The 21,250-nt window shown below is 37.1% G+C and overlaps 1 protein-coding gene across 9 annotated transcripts in view; it reads right to left on the bottom strand.

Moving 5' to 3' along the window:
- The window catches only part of PEX5L (peroxisomal biogenesis factor 5 like), a 686,817-nt gene that overhangs the window by 244,464 nt on the left and 421,103 nt on the right, over positions 1 to 21,250 (bottom strand). For 3 of the 9 annotated variants that reach the window (XM_063621793.1, XM_063621791.1, XM_063621788.1), the window contains exon 1: positions 3,455 to 3,994. The exons of 3 other annotated variants lie outside the window; for them this stretch is intronic. In XM_063621793.1, coding sequence (XP_063477863.1) covers positions 3,455 to 3,475 — 21 coding nt within the window. In that variant the 5' untranslated portion in view covers positions 3,476 to 3,994. Of the gene's footprint in view, positions 1 to 3,454; positions 4,010 to 21,250 lie in introns of those variants that run through there. 3 more of the 9 variants (XM_063621794.1, XM_063621799.1, XM_063621790.1) reach the window with 3 other exon arrangements.

Below are 21,250 nucleotides of genomic sequence, written 5' to 3' on the forward strand. Positions count from 1 at the left end.
CATATAGAAAAACAAATGCAAAACTCCCCTGGGGGAAAACAAATGGCTACTTTTTGAGCTGTTAATAATCTTACAATTTTTGTCATTTAAATTTTCCTTAGTTTATGTCTTGTGAAGCTAGAGGGTGCGGAATGATTCCCCAGACAGCTTGAATAAGTCAGAAAGTCTGCTTTGAATGCCTATAATAAAGATCAGTTACAATTACAAATAGATTTTTTGTTTGATTGCCCTCTGAAATAACTTTCTTTTATTAAAAAACCCCCATTACTGTGGATTCTTCAATAACAATTCAAAAAATCTTAGTAGAAAATTGAAATTATTTTTCTCTGTATTTATACCACCCCAGAAAAAAAACGGCTAGGTTAAGAAAATATTGAGAGACATGTAATAATTTGCTTTAACTGGAAATGTTAACTCAAATGCACATAGGCAAATAATCACCTCAGCCCTGAACAGACAGAGGTATTGGTGGAATTAAGACCACAGGCCCTCTATGAGCAACAGAGTTTTGTCAGGACCGATGCTAAAGTATATTCAATCATCATCAGTGCCCTTGGTCAAAAGAAAAAAATAAGTAAATCTAAAACAGTCACAAAAGAAGCAACCTTTGCTTCATTTACTGGGGTGACTAACTCCCCTTGGAAATAACTGGTAAGGCAGCTGGATAAAAACATAGCTGCAGGACCCTGCTCCTAAGAAATATACCTGTGGCTTTTACTATGAAACCAAGAAATATCTGTTACTCTATGCTCTATCTGTAATAGATGCCAACTTTTATTTTCTAATGAACTAGCAGAGCAAACCAAATGTGTGTTTTTAAAAGTCTGTGGTTTCTAAAATGAATTCAGATTCTACCATAAACCAGATGAATTAGCCATATGTATGAGAATTAATAGACTTTATTTGCAAAATCATGAAGCTGCAAAAACAAAGGCACCACAGGAGTTTTAAATTAGACTATTTTTAAGTCTTCCTGAGAACACCTGCCCCTACTTCAAACTGCTAATTTACAAAGCACTTTATTTTAAAGTCTCTTGGATACAGAAAAGAGAAGAATTAGAATGCATAGCAAATGATTGCAAACATTTCTGTTTCGCTCTTGTTTTAAGGTATCAGTCAAGTAACATTATGTTTCAAATAAACTCCAAAGCTGGCAGAAATGTTAGTAAATCTGCTTATCCCTGGTCCACTTTACCAAATATGGATTCAGATTTTAATTATACACATTTTGGAGTGTTTGGAATATGTTTCTTCTTATCTGTGATTAGAGTCAGGTACACACAGGAAGACGATAGTATCTCTGATAAGGAAACGTTATTTAATCTAGTATACCAACGCAATAGAAATTTTGTCTATAGGCTAAATAATATTCTTCGGGGAAGAGATATGAGTTTAAAATGTAAGCCAAAAAGTATATTATAAATCAATCTGTAATAGGTTTTTTTTGTTGGGGGGAGCAGATGCCCATTCAGATAATCATACTATTGAATAACTACTAAACGTACCTACTAAGGCCTCGGAAGTTTTACGTTTAACATTAATGGTTAATAGTAAGTAGGAAAAAAGTATTATGCTCTGAAATTTTGGTGGATGTATTGATTACAGTCTTTATTTAGTAATGTTTTAATTTAAGCTTGGCAGCAAAGATTTGTGAGTTTTACTGCAAGTCATCATATTTGCTGTTACAGCAGTGCACAAGCAAAAGACATTAAGTTGAGAGAATATGCAGAGTCTTATATTTTGTTTATTCTTTCTAAGTGAAATTAAACCCTCAGACATTGTTCTAGGCAACTCAAGTTTCAATAACATTCTCCTTTGAGATATTGAGAAAACTGAGTTAAAATTGTTTTTGGGTGCATGAATTTACCATATTGTTGCTTCGATTCTTCATTCACAGTAACATATTTTTTAAGCAACAAAACAATACTGTGCAAAGTTTTTGTTAATTTCCCCTTAGTGGTCAATTGTCAGTTTTATGTAAATGAACAATTTTTTGAGGGTTGACTCTACTAAAATCTTCCTGTTTTACCCTTGTGAAGAAACTGTTTAAAAAACAGATAATATATAAAATTGTAATTATCATTCTTGGGTGAAGATGAAGCATAAAACCATAGTAATAATTCTTTGTTAATTTTTTCAGCAGTCGTTGTTTGAATTCTTCTTTGTTACTAAACTTTTCAATTGGTGTAGCTTTTATAAGAAACATGCAGATCACATTGATCATATATAATATTTAAAAATATACTTCATTCACTAATTTTTGTCTATCAAATGTGATATAATCATATTAATAATTTTCAAAACGGATGATGTTAGTCATATGGGAAATCTTTTGGAATTCTGGCACTATATATTGAGAATTCTTATAAAAATCGAGACTATGATGAAATATTGTGTTTTATTTAAAAATGGATTATAGTCCAAAAGAATTTCCATAAGATATGGAAATTAAATCTGGGTAGTACTAAGTCATAAATGTAACAACATATTTATCTATTTCCAATTGCTCTAAAAGACACAGAAGCAAAATCCTCAGTATTCATAAATGTTACACACCAGGATAAAGGCATCACACATAATGATTGTATTTGACCACCTTTGGAATGGAAAGGAAGCCCAAACATCAAACCTGATGACTAAACCATTTAGGTGCAATAAAGAGTCCAGTTCATACTTTAGAAAGCTAAGTTAGTATTTTATTTTTCTCTCAAAGCATATATCTGCCTTTATAAGAAAGAACCAACCGTATGAATGAGAACTGGAGTCAAGGTTAAAGTAATCTTGCCCAAGAGATTAGAGTGTTTGCATCGGAAAGAAGCAGCGGCTCAGCTCAGATGAACATTAATAACAACCGGAGGCAGCACCTCCCCTGAAAAACATTAGAGCTCCTTGGACATGTGTTTGAAATTCATCCTCCCAAGTCATCCTGTGACTATTGGAGTAGATGGCAATGTCCCATAAGGTGAAGGGGGAAAATACAGTATAAATCGTTTTTTAAATATAACACTTTAAAAAATGAAGCGAAAGTGACAGAGTGTTCTAAGTCAAGCAACCTTTTCAGACGGTAAAGGAAAAGCTTTGTCTTTCCTATTATTGCTTGCCCTTCAGTTGACATACATGCTGAGATGCATCAATAGGATTACAACGGAAACACGGTCATCTCCAGGGTTTCCTCTGTTTCGATTCCTTGATCCTGTTTAAAGAAACAGGCTCAGGGAATGCACAGAAAACAAACTTCCCCAGTCGAAGTTCTGAGGTCTTCCCTCCCCTTCTCCCACCCTCGGAAACCGGTCTAGTTTTCCCGGCAGCACCGGACAGAAATGTCACGGTCATGTTGCATCACTTCACTTGTTGAGTTGTGCAAAGGCAGCACTTAACCATAGAAACTTGGTGAACCGCCTTGCTCTTAAATTAGCCCCCAAGAATTCTCTCCAGCCCTATAGAAATGTCTTACCTGCATGTGTCCCTGGTACATTCTGCTTCGGTTTCTTCAGGGCTCCCTGAGGCCACCGGATGCTTTTCCCCCGTGCTTACTTGCCCACCAAAAGAGGGGAGAAGGTGGGTGCACAGCGGGTTCTCAGAGGGTGCTCCTGAGCCCCCTGGAGCTCCGGGTACTCGGCCGGCCGGCGGCCACTCGGCAGCGCTGCGGGCTGCCGGGAACTGTTCTCCGCTCGGGGTGCTGAAAGCGGACGCGGGAGAGCGCGCAGAGAAGGCGAGGAGCCGGGTCGGCCACGCTCTCCTGCAGGCGCGGGTCCTGCTCGCGGGGCGTCTCTAGAACTCACTCCTTCTTCGCCGAACTCTTTCTCGCTTCCTGCCAGGTTGCCTCATGTCTCTCTCACTCTCTGAGCTGCGAACCCCCTCCTCTCAGCCCTGACGTGAGCGCCTACACCAGCCGCCGCCGCAGCTGCCGAGCGGGGCGCGCGCCGTCCTCCCGGCCGCGTGCCTGCCGAGAGGCCGCGGGGCTGGGCACGCGCGCACGTTCCCAGGGTCCTGGGAGCGGCCCGAGGGCGGCCCCGGGCGGTGCGCGCTCCCCGAGCGCGTCCTCGGGGCCGCGCGCGGGCGCGGCGGCAAGGCGAGGTGCCGGCGGGCGGTGGTCGCGCTGGTGTAAAATGCCCGCAGCTCGGCGTTCAGGTGCGGCGTCGGCGGGCAGGGCGATACTAGCGGAGGGGATGGCCGGCCGGAAGAAAGGCATCGTCTCTCCGGGGGCCATCCACCGCGACTGAGCCTGTTATCCTACAGACATTATAGGCTGAGTGCGGGGGTTGCCGAAGAGTTTACTTCGGTTCTGATTCAGCTCTCGAAAGTTACCTTCGTATCACCCGTTAAATAAAGACTCCCCGCTCCCCTCATCCCCAGTTCATCGCCGAGCATTCTATTTAAAACGGCAAACCCTAGTCCCTAAGGATCTGGCATGCTTTATTTTTTTCCCTAGCACGTAACATCACCTAACATCCTTTATATTTTCCATATTTATTTTATGTATTGTCTGTCTCTCCCTCTGTACAATGCTATTTCCATGAGATCAGGGACTTTTTTAGGGGGGTGGAGTGTTGCACTTGGTTTTGCACGGGTGTGCACAGTAAGATATTTAGTACTTCCTGACACATGGCAGGCACACAATAAATATTTGTTGAATGAATAGACCTTTACTACTATACACTTACACACACATATACACATATATGAAGAGTGCATTTAAATATGTCTCAAGTTGAGACTGGGTAGTTTGATGTGTCTACACAATAAATGTTCATATATACACACACACCACGGGGTGGTGCATACTGTGATTACCTAATTTTGTTGGTAAAAACATCTCCAATTCTACAGGCCCCTCATATTATGTACAGCATGATATCCCCAAAATATTGCATATAGCAAAATATGCTTTTTATAAAGTTTAAAAAATCCCTAGAAATGTCAATGTGTATTCATATATTCATATACAACAACATAAAAAGGAAAGCAGTGGAACAATGAATATAGTGTTCAGAATGTTGGTGACCCTGGGTGAGGGGAGGCAGGGAAAGAGATGGGGAAGCATTTCACTTGAAGGTTAGATGGTAATGTGTTAGCTTCTATGCTGGGTAGTGATTCATAGGACATCTAATATCCTATTAAAAATTACTGTGTAACTAAATAAAATAGAACCATGTATGGACTAATGAGGAGAATGTGAAATGAACAAAAGAATGTGAAATGAACCAATTCAATGCATCTGAGGTCCTAAAACAACCAACCAAACAAACACAAAAGGACTAAGACTTGTAAGCAGGAGACATGGATTCCTATTAGATTCCACCAGTAGTTACCCTTGGACAATTTCCTTTTACTACTTTGGACATCGGTTTTTTCATGTCTAAACTCTGTATAAAAAATTTATTTTTTTTACCCTGAAAATTGAGATATGTTCATGAGCACTGGAAACTGTAAAGTGCCATCCAGTTCTTATTTTATTATTGTTTATAGGACAAAGCACAGGACTTGGAGTCAGCAACAAGAGGTGCTAGTTCCATCTCACTACCTCACTGCTTTCTTGGGCAAGTGTACCAACTCTCTGTTTCCTCAATTTTGAAATAAGACAAATATCTACCTAGTGTGCTGCACAGAGCTGCTGAGGACTGAATGTATGCAAAGGAAGTTGTAAATTACCAACCATGATATATGAATATGCAAACAGACTTTTTTTTTCCCAGTTCAGAAAAGATGAGGACTGATTTTCTGAGACCTCAAGCACTGCAAATTTTAAAATGGGACTAATTATCATAGAATACTATCATGTTGATATCAAAACTGGGAAAAGTATAGTGCTTTGATTTAAAAGTACTAGAAATCTGTGAAGTAACAATAGGGTCAAAGTTTTCCAATCCATTATATGCTTATTATTATCTAACGGCAGGTTCAAGGAGCCAACAACCATGAAAGCATTTGGATCAGAATGGCAACTGCCTAGAGTTGAAGCTAGAACTCAATATATTCTCTTCTTAAACTTGAGTCACTCATTTAGTTACTGCCTACATTCTCAAACTCTCAGGAGTGAAAGCTTTCCTTTGTGAAGAATTCCTCTTCACACTTATTCCTTCTGTTAGAAGATAAACTAAGGCACATTAAAATTTTAAAGGATTTTTTGAGCAAACAGCCATTCATGCATCAGGCAGCAGCAGACCGAAAGCAGTTGGGGACTCTGTCGGATGTCGTTGAAGGGAAAGATTTTATAGGGTAAATGTCGAAGCAGAGCAAAGAAATTATTTGGTTAAAGAGGAATACTGGACTTATTTGGATCATTCTAATGGAAAGTCCATAGTTAGAGGTTAGTTTGTGGTTTCTGATTGGTTAAGCTTAATTTTCACTTTCCTAGAATATTTCTTAGACTAAGAATGAGATTTGAATTATCTTTGTTTTCCTCAGAAACAATGCATGTCTAATAATCTAGGTCCAGAAAAGTATTTTACAAAAGATTTATTTTGTAATTAAATTTGAAGACCCTTGTTACTCAAAACGTGGCGTGTGGACCAGCAACATCAGTATGTTCTGGGAGCTTGTAAGAAATACAGACTCTTGGGTGCCATTTCTGACCTACTGAATTAGAATATGCGTTTCAACAAGATCCCCAGGTGCTTGTATGTACCATAAAATTTGACCAGCACTGTGGCCTAGAAGGTTTATTTATTCATGTAAATGTGTGGCAAAGCTAGCTCTTGCCTTTTGCAGTGATAACACATGAGCAACCTCAGTGCCACAAGAGAAGAAGAATGCATATTGCACTCCATTTATAAAATAATCTCACTGTATTTTGAGTGGTCAGTGGACTTGGCATAAAATCATAGCACATTCAGCTTTCTTACAGCAAGAAATGTGCTTAGTACCACTGCAGTTGTAATCACTGTAATACAATTAAATAATTGAGAGGTAGCAGTAGAATCTATTTTGTATTGACAAAATTTAATTTTGCTTAGTAGTAAGTGAATCCTCCTGCATTTCAAATGGGTATTGAAAATTCAGGATTTATTAAATCTTTGAAAAAGCTTAGTAAAAATGATGAGGTTAGTGTTCTTGTGGACTTAAAAATCAGAAATAAGAGTCTTCTGATGATTCAATCATTCTTTCATAATCTGTAGAATTCAAACTCTGGTGCTGAAAGATGGTGCAGGAGAGAACAAAAGTCAAAATAATTGTAGACCAAAATTAAAATGACTAATTGATATTTGTTGTTCAATCAGAAGGAGGAACATTTTGTTAAAGTTTGCCCACTCACCCTTTTTGTCTCTTCGACACATAGAATGAAATTAGCTGGTGTTTCAGGGCATTTGATCTGGAAAAAATCTGGGAAGCTCACACAGCCGACCCCAGGCTGCCAGGAAGAATTATGAATAATAAAAGTATGTGGACTCTGATGACGAGGAGATGGCAGCAGTGTTCTTCCAAATGAACAAACAAGCTGGATGCTTCAGAGCTGGGCCTCCTATTAAACCAATTTAAGAAATTACACTCTATTTGTTTACTCTTTAGGACAATGTTTTTTCAGTGATCCAATATTGCTTTTAATATTAAGTGTACTTTCTAGAGTTTCTTACTCCTGGTGAGAAAACATTTGTGAACAAAAATATTTCTTGCTTTTGACTACTCCTTTCTACTGTTACCACTGCCATCCTAGCCCAGATTCCCTAAACCTCTTATCACTTAAAGCTAGTTTTATCACCTCCGTTTATCTCCTACGTCAACCTATCATATACATCGCAGCCAGATTAATTTTATAAAGGTCAGCATTAATCACAATGCTGCTCAGTTCAGAAATCTTTAGTGGCTTGCCATTGCCCACTAATGTCCCAAAACTTCGGCTTTTTATTCATAGTCATGGAATATCATTTGCTGCCCAGAGCAACATCCTCTTCTAGTGGCAGGAAGCCTCTTTTCTCAAGGCTCTTTGCTTTGAATAACCATCTCGTCCTCACTCTGGTCCATTTGTGTGGTAGGAAACATTTTACTGCCAGGCTTTGGGGGTGCAACATAGCACCCAGGCTGAGCCGACCAGTGCATTCCGTCCCCATTGGTCACAGTTGGAGATGGGCATATTACCCAAGTCAGTCAATCAGGGAAATGAACTCAGCTCCAGGACTACTTGGGAGCAGATTGATTCTTCCTCTGGACTGGATGTTCTACTGATGTTAGCTTGGAACTGCCAGAAACCAACACACCAATCCTGAAAACAAAACCAGCCTGGGGGAAAAATAATCCAGGCAGTCTCCAGGAGACAAAATTTGAGCCACTAAATAAACCACACTTAAAAGCTAGTCTAAAGTAACCTTTTAAGTTATTTCAGCTAGTGCCATCTCTTTTCTGGTTTACTGGATTTTTGGTCACTTGCAACCAAAAGAATACTTATGAATACAGTGGCTTTCCATAGACTGACCCTGTCTTTTTTCAGTTCTGTATGTTCTCTACCTTTTGCAATAACCCTGCTTTTTAATTATTCCCCAAAGTCAGCCCAAGTTATACTCATAGTCTTGCCTCTTCTCGGAATGTACTCTCTCTCCCCACTCCTCTTGAATAAAAGCTCATTCATTTTTCAAATTTGGTCTCAAATTCCATTTCCTTCCTGAAGCCTTTCTTCATCCTCTAACTGAATACCTCTCTTTGCTGGGAACTTCTTTATGATATGCCAAATGACATTCTTTTAATTATAGTTTTTCTTTTTTTGTTGTTTTGGAGACAGGGTCTTGCTCTATTGTTTAGACGGCAGTGCGGTGGCACGATCATAGTTCACGGTAGCCTCAAACTCCTTGGCTCAAGTGATCCTCCTGCCTCAGCTTCCTGAGTTGCTGAAACTACAGGCATGCACCATTTTTTAAAAACCTTTTTTGTAGAGTTAGGGTCTTGTTATGTTGCTCAGGGTAGTCTTGAACTCCTGGCCTCAAGGGAGCCTCCTGACTCATCCTCCCAAAGTGCTGGAATTACAGGTGTGAGCCACTACACCAGGCCCCCAAAATTTTTCTTTTGTTTCTGTGCTTTTTAACTCTCTATTAGATGTAGGCAGATGTAGAGACAAGAACCTTGTTTTATTCCTTTTTATTCTTAAATAACTTATGATATCGTGTATGTAGAAAATTCTCAATAATAATTGTAGAAAATAAATTACTTTAGAAGTATTGAAACAGTATGAAAACCAAGAAAATAATTCTAAAATAATTTATTCTGAATATGAATTTAAAATATAATTCTTTTGAATAAAATATTAATGAAACTGTCATTGATTTTATGTAGAATCACACAATATTAAGGCTGGGGAGAAAAAGCTTATAGCTCTGTGGACTGATTCCCTGCTTTTTCAAGTAAAGAATGTGAGGACCAACAAAGTCAAGTGCCTAATTCTTAAAGTGATTTTTTAATGTGAAATAAATAATTCTATTTATGAATGAATAAAGGAATTTGGGGGTATAATTAACTCAAAGTACACTAGTAATGACCAAATTCAATTCATGCCACAAAATACTGATATCTGGAAAAATATTTTTGATAAATTAGTACATTAGGGAGAAAATATAGTGGATGAATAGTTAGACTTAGGAAAAGGTAGCTATCCTCATGAGCATTTGCAGAAAGCCATTTCAGGAATATTATTGAACCAAAGCTCTACTTTATATCAATGAAAATGACGTTGGTTTTGTTACTCACAAAAAGAAGGGATTTGATTTTTAAAAGAGTTCATGCTGCAGAAAGAGATAAGCAACATTAAAACAACTATAGAGGTGATAAAATCTTATAAGGAATTGGGAATTATAGTTTCTAATCCTGGTTAAAGTAATTATCTTTTCTTGAGTATCTTATTCTGATTTACCTCTTTTACAACAGACAGTTGTCAGCAGGAAAATGAAATCTTAAGGATACTTTTGAAAAAAGAACTGAGATTTTGATGTGATATATAATGCCTATGTGTAAATGCTTGTAAAATTAAAATGTTTTAAAACAAGATAATCTTGGTATTTGTTACAGCCTATGGCATTTTGCAACTGGATGGTAGAGCTTAGATTTTTTAATTCCAAAAAGTGTGAATCACTAGAATATATTATTGTAATAAACATTCTCAGTGTCTTAGTTTCGACTCATATCTCTCCTGGACTATTTGTGAAAGCCTCCTACAGTTTTTGTCCTCCTCTTTCTCTTCATTCTAATCTATTCTCTATGAAGTAATGAAAGTCAACATTCAAAAATAAATGCAAATTACTTTAAATATATATATATATTTGAAATAAATTAACTTTCTCCATTAACAGGAGGATAAAACCCACATTTTATTTTAGAGCAAGCAAAGCTCTTCACTATTATTCCTTCCAAACTTCTTTTCCTACAAGTCCCCGATTATAGTCTAGACTTCTTCAGCTGATTGCAGTCCCCTGAATATGCCACAGTGGGTCATACCTCCATGCCTGAGCATTCCAGGTTCCCTCTACTTGCAACTTTCTCCCTTCCTTCTTCTCCTTCAAGTGCTGGGAAACACATATGTTTGCTTCAGGCCTTTGTTCAAGTGTCAGCTCCACTGTGGTGTTTTCCTTTACTCTGCATGCTTTATTCGTGATTACACAGTGGTTGCATGCACTCCTCATCAGTGTTATCTCACAAGAGTGTAATTGTTTATTTGCAGACCTGCCTTCTCCACTATGCTGTACATCCTAGCAAGCAGAGATTGTTCTTATACACTACTGTTTCCTCAGGGCTGAGCACAGTGCCCAGCATTATTGAATGAATACATTGCCATCTTTCCATTAATAGTCTTTTCAGTTTTCCAAGGTGAGGCAGTCAAGTTTTTGTCAGTAAATATGCAAAAAAGTTGATGTTAATAAAAAAAATTATGAATTTTACTCATTTGGCAAAATAAGGAATTTAGCATTGAAAACCAATGAAGTCTTTCAAGCCCTCTAATGAAAAGTTACTTTCAGGCACATGTACTATTAACTGTATCAGAGACAAAACTAAAATAGATAATGGTAATCACTTTACAGCTGAAGAAATTGAGAGCTGGACAAGTTAAGGGACTGATGAGATCAAGGTCTCAGCTCTGGCCAATCCTCTTTGTCCACCTCAAAAGAGCTGGAATCCCAGGAAAAGGAATGGAGAACCACTTGACCAGCCTATCAGACCTTCCTGAAAATCAGGGACACCTAGGCCAGTGTTGAAGATGTGGTTCTTCTAACCAACGTGAAGAAAGATAAGGATTTGAGTTGTTGGGGGGTAGATGAAAATTTGGTAGATTCTCCGCTGTAATGAATGGATGAGGCTCGTTTTATGCCAGCAAATACTCCTAAGGAAATTGATTCAGTTTGGTAAATGAAAATATACTTGAGCTTTGAAATTTCTCAGACTTTGAGAAGAAAAAGTATTCACAACATAAATGACAGAAAATGGGCAATTACATTGCAAATACCTTTTATGAATACATTTTTGAAAGAAAAAATCTAATAGGAACAAGGGCAAAATATAAAATAAAAATTCACTAAAGAAATTTAAATGTTCAAAATAATAAATGATTAATAAAGAAGTTAGCAAAAATAGTAATGAAAAGAATGGTTACTTAAACACAGCAGTGTCGTTGTTGCTTATTGAGTTGGCAAAGTTCTCTCTCTCTCTCTTTCTTTTTTTTCTTTTTTTTTTTTTGAGAAGATGCTCAGTATTGGAGATGTGCTTGAAATTGACCCTTTTCTACATTGCACGGGGCATTGTCCTTAGTGCAACTTTTCTGGAAGATGGTTTGGCAATACAGATCAAGAGCTTCAAAAATAGTAATGTCCAGTGACAATATTTCCACTTTCAAAAATTTTTAAATAATCATGAATTTCCACTAAGATTTATGTGTAAAGAAGTGCTTTTTAATAATGGGAAACTGGAAACAACTTAAATGACCAACAATAGGAAAATGGTAATTTATTCCTTTGAGTATGATAGAATACCAATCATCATCTAAAAAGAGTGATTTAGAAACTAATGGCATGGAAAATATGTTAGTAAATATTAATGAAAAAAGTGATTTCTATTATAATATATATAGCAGTATATGTATATATATATATACACATAGGGCATATGTATGTGCATGTGTACATATATATGCATATATATATAATATTTCTTGCTCTCTCTCTCTAAAGGAACATTCACTATAATTATTTTTGAAAACAATTACCAAAAATTGACAAAACAATTCACTATACAAATTCATTATCTTAAAAAAAAACTTATGAAGAATTTGCCAGCACTACCTAGGGAAAACTAGTAATGTGCAAGCAAGAAGGTGTACTGACCACTGCAGTCTTATTGCACCTGTTCCCTATAGGAGTTTAAACATGCTGTGCATTATCATTTATGGTCTTTCCAACCCTTTCCCTGTGGATCTAGATATTCAAGGGTACCAGTGATTGCTTCTGTGAGGCACCCGAAGGGGTCTACCAGCCCAGGTTTAATTCAGATGTTATTTTAATTATCTGATACATTATTTTATTGTTTGCATTACAGGCACACTTTCTGTAGTGTAGAAGGAAAATGTAATTTACATTTGCTAATGTACAATCTCCATGTGTACTGCATGCAAACATGCCTACTAATGAGTTCATTAAGAGTTTAATAATTAGGTAATTGGTGTTTTATCTGCTTTGTATTATGCAGAAATTCTTGGCGACTTGTTATATTGGTGTTTAAGAGTGTTTTAATGATATTTGAGGAAATTATTTGGAGGGTTTTGATGGGTTGAAATTTTTTTTTCGTATTAAAGTGATGAGATATAGGCTCCTGTTAACTGAAAATTTACTATTTCAACATTTTTTAAGAAGCAGATTATTTTCAGATAATGAAGATAATGAGAGATGCTTATATATTTGTGTAAGTGTATGTTTTCAATATTTGTTCTAGAATCAAATACCTCTGGGATGCTAGTGATGCCTACTCTGTGAGTTTATGTTGAGTTTTGCATTGTATTTCTATATTTTCTAAGTTTTGCAAAGTGAGGTTTGCCATGAAGTTTTGCCAATAACGCAAACAAACTAAAAAGGAAGACAGATAAATGAGGGTCCCAGACTTCACTTCAGTGACTTTAGGGAGGCGGGAAGAAATTGAGTGCTATTTGTAAAAGGGGTGTGGTAAGAATGTGTTTTTGTAGAAATTTAACATGGTGAAAACCTAGAGCGCATATGACCTGGGTTCTGAGAAAGGAGTGAATAGCTACTTAGTAGATTCTTCTGTGTTGCTCTTTTGTATCTGAAACATTCATATAATTTTGTGTCTTTTGAACACCAGTGCAAATCAGAGGGTAGGACTCAGAAACTCTAGGGGACAATCACAAAGGCATTTAACATTAGGCTGGATACCTTGTATTTATATTATCTGTAAGGAGCTAACATGAATATTGACAAGTACTGCTGAAAATGTGTGGTAGAGAGATACAGAGTTTCTGTAATTCAGCTGTTCCTAAGTTTCCTAGGTTAACAGCAGTGATGGTTCCTCATCTCACTTGATTAGGAGGAAGTCCTGTTTGTTACCTACTTCCTCTTTTTGAGACTCTCCAGTAATATATGCCTTCTCATCTGGAAAGTTTCTTTAGGTTTCTTGGTTTCTCCAAACCATTTCTTAAGGCTTCTGCAGCAATTCACACAACATCTTGTTCCATGTGTGGACCTAGGTCCCATTCTAAATCCCCCAGACCTGTAAGAGCAGGCTGTGGCTTTAAATAAAACTTTACGAAAGGCTTGAGGCTAACAGAATGGGGTTTATGATGCAGAAGAAAACCAACTGGAGATTAGATGTTGCTATTCCCAGCTGGCCATTCTCCCATTTTCCTTGGCCAATGCCATGTTAGAGGAATGTGTTCTTCCCCATCATTTAGAACCAAATACTCTCTGTTCTTGGGTTCAGAACCCCTAAAATTGGACAATTTATGGTTTTCAGAAACAGCACTCAATGAAGTGGCCCTTTATTTATAATGCAGAGCAGTTTAGCTCCTCATTGCCCATTTGAGACTAGGATCTTAGTGTGATAGCTGTCTTGCTAAAGTTATTGAATTTTTTTTTCTCCAATAAGAGTCAAATCAAGCCACCACCATGAGCAACAGAAAGAACTGTAGAAACTTTGACATTACAAAAAAAAAAAAAAAAAAGAGTTTCAAAAAGTTTCAAAGTTCTTAGATTCAATTCCTTGGGCTTGGCTCAAGTTCAAAAATCTGGTTACTCAGCCTATTCTGCTCTTATCAAAAGGTTTTGCAAACAGAAAATTTCCTCAAGCACTTAAATTAGCATGCCATGATTGGCTGGAATGTATGTGCGGGGTATTTTCCAAAGCTGACTCCAGCAGTCACGTTTTCATTTTTCCCTGTTACATTTCTAATGAGCCATAGATGGAAAATCAGAATTAATAATATCACAGTCATTATTACCAATCTAAGATATGCGAAATGTCACTGAATCCCAGGTCTTATACCTACTAGACATATGTGGCTTTTGTGAGTCACTGAATCTCATTCAGCCTTAGTTTCTTTACCTGAAAAATGGAGATAATACTTACCCTTAAGGGGTAATTGCAAAGATTGTAGATCAGTTCCATAAATTGCTGGGCATGGTGTCTTGCACATCACAGATAATGAATAAATTATAGCTATTGTGACTATATGATGATGAGGATTACATCCTCACCTTTCTTGCTCTTCTTTCCCTCTGTCACAATCACCTGGCAAAAACTCAACTTTGATTAGATTCAACCTTCTACTGTTTTCACACCTGCAAAACATTGCTGGCCTCATCTCACATTGAAAACCACAAGCCGTGGTGGCTCACGCCTATAATCCCAGCACTTTGGGAGGCCAAGACAGGTGGATCGACTGAGGTCAGAAGATCGAGACGGGCCAACATGGCCAATATGGTGAAACCTACTAAATACAAAATACTAAATACAAAAATTACTAAAATACAAAAATTAGCCAGGTGCGGTGGTGCACACCTATAATCCCAGCTACTCTGGAGGTTGAAGCAGGAGAGTCTCTTGAACCCAGAGGTTGTGTGAGCGAGATCGCACCACTGCACTCCAGCCTGGGTGACAGAGGGAGAATTTCTCTCAAAAAGAAAAAAGAGAACCACAAAATTCAAGTACATTACTGATGCTGCCCAGCAGATCTTGCTACATTTCTTTAGTCAATCCACTGTTACACTCTACTGCTCCTAAGCACCTCCTTCCCCCTCTTCACCCTCAGCTGGTTACTTCTTTTTTTAATTTCACTGGGTAAAGAGGGAAAATCAAGAATATAATTTCCTTATCCTTCTACCACATTTATTAATCTACTTGTATTTTGACCTGAATATTTTACTTCTCCATTTGTTTTAAATGACAAACTTTCTTCTTCTGAGGCCAACCCCTCCTGTTGTGAACTAGATGCCATCCTCTTTTATCTCCTCAGGAACTTCGTGCCTGCACTTTTCATCTTCATTTTGCATTGTAATTTCTCCCCTCTCTACTGGCTCATTTCCATTAGCCTAAAAACATGTAATATCTCCCACCTCAAAACAACAACATACTTCCACGCCTTCTTGATATTCCCCATCTACCAAGCCTTTTCTCTGATCCTTTATAGCTAAACTCCTTGAGACTTGACTATTTCAGCTGTCTTTACTTTCCCTCCTCAATTTCTCTGATATTAAATCTGTTCAGGCCTTTGTTCATCCTGCACCACTAAAACTGCTTTTGTCAAAGTCAATAATGACTTTTATGTCATCAAATTTAGCGGTTAATTTTCAGTTCCCATCGTACTCAACCTATTGTCAGCATTTGTCACAGACTGTCACTCCCTCCTTAAAGCACTTTCGTGTTACCCCATGGACATCACTCTCCTTGGCTTCCTCCAATTTTGCTGTCTGACCCTGCTTCCTCTCGTTGGCTGGCTTTTTCTCAGCTGAACATTGTTGCGCTTTGGGGCTCAGTCCTTGGGCCCCGTCTTTATCTCCATGCATTCTCCAGATGACCTGACCCAGTTCCCTGGCCTCTCTACACTGATGACATTTTTATGTCCAGCCCTATTCTCACCCCTGAACTTCAGACTCATATTTTCAACTGCTTACCTGACGTTTCCACTTAAATGCCTAATAAACATTTCAAACCTAACAACCCCCCACCAAATCAAACTCTTATTTCCTACTTCCCTCTAATCTGTTCTTCCCGCTGCTTTCCCCCTCGGTAAATGGCAACTCCATTCTTGCAGTTGTTCAGACAGAAAACATTTAAACATCCTTGACTCCTGTTCTTCTCTCATACTCTAGATCCAATCTATTAGAAAATTCTGTCAGATCTACCTTTGAAATAGGCAGATTACTTCTCTCCACCTCTCCAACTACCACTCTGGTCTGGGTTGTCATTATCTTTCACCTGGACATGCCAGAGCCTCTTAACTGGTCTTTCTGTTTCTGTCCTTGCCCATCTGCAGACTTTTCTCCACAACAGCCAGAATGATCGTTTTCAAACATTATTCTGTTCAAATCTCCACATCTCACAGTAAAACTCAAGTCCTTGGGCCTGCCATATTCCAAGATCTGCCCACAGTAACTACTTTGATCTCAGCCCCTCTTACACGCCCTTTTGGACAGTTGGCACCAGGCACACTAGCCTTCTTCCTGCTCCTTGACCCCCCAAGAATGTTCCAACCTTGGAAATTTTTACCTAGAAGCATCTTCCTTCAGATATCTGCATGGCTTGCTTTCTCATTTCCTTTAAGTCTTTCCTCAAAAGTCATTATCAAAGATACCTCTGTGATCATCCTACCTAAAATAACACTGTTACTCTCCATGCCCTTTGTCTTGCTTTAATTTTTTTATACTATTGTCACCAGTTGGCTTCAGTATATTTTTCTATTTATTTTTTGTTTTCTCTTACTGAAATACTAATTCCATAAGAGCAGAGACTAATTTGTCTAATTACTGCCACATCTTTATATACACACATATTTAATACATATATACACAAATATGTATACACATACATATATGTACATAAACATACATATGTACATATATGTATGTGTATTTATATTTTTGTTGAATAGATTACAATTCAGAGGACCTTTAACTAGGTCTAAGTTACGTTTACCTATGGAAGTATCCAGAGATTGGACCGCTTCTCTGTGAAGCAGCTTCTTCACATGACCTCTTGCTCTGCTTACTTTCCCACCCAATTTTGATATCTGCTGATACAAACTAGTATTTCTTCCTCTATGTAGAATCTAACCACAACCAGTGTCTAGGACTGTTATGCTTGCCTGACTTTAAATGGCTTGTGCCCATGCCTAGCCATAACCTGTGTTCCTTATGCCCCTGCTTATTATGCTAGCAGGTCAGCTGCTGTCTGAAGCCTAGCTTCATAGCATCACCTCTGATAAATATTCTGATATGTTATAGCAGAGATGCTCAAACTTTATTACGTATAAGAATCACTAAGTGAATGTAATGAAAATCTAGACTAATTGGCTTAGCCCCAGGGATTTTGACTCTGAGGGTCTGAGTGGGGCATTTTTCAGTAATCATTTCAGGTCCTTCTGATGCAGGAAGTTCTCAAATGGTATTTTGACTACACATTGTTTATGTTCTCTATCACCCTAATAATCTACATACTACTGTATTAGAAGGATTTGGAAGAGTTGGAATTAGCAATGCTGCAAATGTGATCCTTGCTACAAATTCAGAAATGCTTGTATTTGGGATTTTGGTCTGGTAGCCTTATTTTTTTCTTGTAAGTTCTAGGTGAGTTGTGACATATAGCATATATCATTAGCTCTGGAAATGTCACTATGTGGACCTGGGTGCTCCTATATGTTGCCTCCGAGTGGCTTAGAGGCATGTAATGTATCAATAAGTGAGATGAATTTTAAAATTACATAGACATCTACAAATAAATAGGAGAAAGAGAAAAGGAAGAAGCGCTCACTATCTGAGAAATGCAGGTTGTTGCTGGATGGGCCTAGGCATATGTGAAAAAGTGCAGAGTGTTACATGTAACCTCATGATATAAGCCAATGAGAATAGGAAATACGTGCTGAATTGAGACTTGTCCTTCTTAAATATGTTCTCAGTACAACTTAACTCATTTGTTTTAAATGTTCACAGTTTTAAGCCTTACCCATCATAACACAGTGACAGAAAGTAAGCTATTGATTTCTGGTTAAATGAAATGCTTATCACTTAAACTACCTTGTGAAGTTTGCAGAACGTGGTTTATGTTCAATGAGTAATCACTCTTTTGTTCAAACCTTTTTATTATTATTATTATTATACTTTAAGTTTTAGGGTACATGTGCACAATGTGCAGGTTTGTTACATATGTATCCATGTGCCATGATGGTGTGCTGCACCCATTAACTCGTCATTTAGCATTAGGTATATCTCCTAATGCTGTCCCTCCCCCCTCCCCCCACCCCACAACAGTCCCCAGAGTGTGATGTTCCCCTTCCTGTGTCCATGTGTTCTCATTGTTCAATTCCCACCTATGAGTGAGAACATGCGGTGTTTGGTTTTTTGTCCTTTTTTTTAAAAGCAATCCCCCACCCCCGCCAAAGGTCTCTGCTACATTGTTCTAACATATAAAGCACATAAGTAACTGCTATATCTGGTTACAGAGTCAGCTGTGCCTAACTGTGATAAATACATTAAATTACTTTCCAACATACCCAGAATATTACTGACAGTCTAATGCTAAGAATTGTCTTGAAAATATAAATGTACTAAATCAGTTATACAGGGAAATATATAAGTAATAGATTGCCTTTTGTTAGATGAATATTTATAAGTTAAACCTAAACTCTGACTAATAGCAGCATTCTTATTTTTAAAAAAATCCTGTAATCTTTTATGTCTGTTCTAATGGGGTAACTTTATGTTCAGCATTACATTTCTCTACAATGATTAAAAGTGGAGTTGATCCTAATGGCCTCTCTCATTGTGAGAGTCTGGCATTTTTAATTTTGCAACTGCAGAATATCTCGGAATAGCCTTTATTTGTGGACTGGCCACCTGTACTTTTGACTTTGAGCAAATATTTATTGAGAACTTTATATTTACAAGTTGCTGTGCTGGAATTATAATAATAATCCCTAATTTATCATAATGCCTTACATAGTACAAACTGTTTTCAGATTTAAATGACTCTCACTTGATCTGCACAAAAACCTCCCAACACAGCCAGGGAATATGCCAGTATCTTCGGGTGACTTAACTACTACAACTCCACTCCACTGCTTCTCATCCTGGGATAAAATAATCACAGTTTAATCAATTTAATATAAGAGAAAAAGGGGAGCTAGAAACCAATCCAGTAATATTAGTCGTTCAATTAAAATTTCAGTATTGCTTTTATTAGCCTATTTTTATTCAGATTTTAATTAATATCTGAGCATAAATTTATCAGCACATAAATTAATTATTGTTGATGAGATGGAAGAAAATGAAAATAATAAGTTATCCCACATACTAGACTCTGGCGAATATATTTTTCTAATCTGCTTGGGTTTATATAAAATTCACCCAAGAACATTAGCAGAATGATATTCTAAAAGTCATATTGATGTTTCTGAATAACATTTATAAATATGGAAATTTCATATGATAACTTTAGGTACATGTGAAACTGTATATGAAATATAATCTTAATTTTAAAATATTATATGTGCATTATACACATAGAAAAAAGACTGAAAAATATATCACAATGTTAATAATAGGAGTTCAACTTTATTAGTCATTAGGAAAATACAAATTAAAACCACAGTATAACAACATTCTGTCTATTGAAATGGCTAAAGCGTAAAAGAGCACACCAAATTTTGGTGAGATGTGGAGCAACTAGAGCTCTCATACTCGTCTAGCGGGAGTGTAAATTGGTCCAACCACTTTGAAAAACCATTTGGCCGTATACTAAAGTGAATGTATGGATATCCTGTGACCCAGCAATTCTACTCCTAATTATATCTCCAACATAAATGTATATATATGTTCACCACAAAACATGTACAAAAATGTCTATAGTAGAACTATTTGTAATTGCCCCAAACTGTGGCATATTCACAGCTAAAAGAATGAGTAAAATATAACTATACAGAACAATATGAATAAATTTCACAAATGCCCATACTCTCTTAATCTAATGTTAAGAAAATGAAGATGTATATATAAAAATGTATAGAGCCAGGCACAGTGGTACATGCCTGTAATCTCAGCTACTCAAGTCTAGCCTAGGCAACACAGTGAGATCTTGTCTCACATATATATATATTTATATATATATATGTATATCTCATATATGAGACATATACATATACACATATATTTATATATGTATATCTCATATATACATATACATATATATGAGCTCATATATATTTTTGTATATATGTAAATATATGTGTGTGTATATATACATATATGCGTATGTATGTGTATATGTATACTTATGTATACTCAAGTCTAGCCTAGGCAACACAGTGAGACCTTGTCTCATATATATACGTATATCTCATATATGAGACATATATATATACATATATATATGAGACAAGGTCTCACTGTGTTGCCTAGGCTAGACTTGAGTATACATAAGTATACATATACACATACATATGCATATATGTATATATACACACACATATATTTACATATATACAAAAATATATATTTTACAAATATATATATACACGGACACACACAGATAAGTCAAAAGCACACAAAACTTAAAACTTGCCTATGGCATTGGAAGTCAAGATATATTTTTGGTGGAGTGTTGTAACAAAAGGAGGCATGAAATGGGAAAGATTCTGAGATGCTGATAACATACTATTTCTGGATTTGGGAGCTGGATGCTGGTTACACAGGTAAGTTGTTTGTGAATAGTCAACTGATCTAAACGTGTGGTTATTGCAATTTTCTTTGTGTTTTAATAAATAATTTAAAAGCTCCAAAAAAGAAAGAAAAGTTAATGCTGTTATTTCTTTGTAGTGGGATATGAGCAGATTCTTATTTATACCTTTCATTGTCTTCCAAATTTTATATAACGAACATATAATACTCTTATAATTAGAAAAAAGTTACTGAAAAGAATCTTTTCTAGCTGAGTTTGGTCCTCATGCCTGTAATCTTAGCACTTTGGGAGGCTGAGGCGGGTGGATCACTTGAGCCCAGGAGTTTAAGACTAGCCTGGGTAACATAGTGAAACCCCAGTTATTTGGGGAGAACAAGGCTGCAGTGAG

The sequence above is a fragment of the Symphalangus syndactylus genome, chromosome 17, assembly GCF_028878055.3.
Source record: "Symphalangus syndactylus isolate Jambi chromosome 17, NHGRI_mSymSyn1-v2.1_pri, whole genome shotgun sequence".
Taxonomy (NCBI): Eukaryota; Metazoa; Chordata; class Mammalia; order Primates; family Hylobatidae; genus Symphalangus; species Symphalangus syndactylus.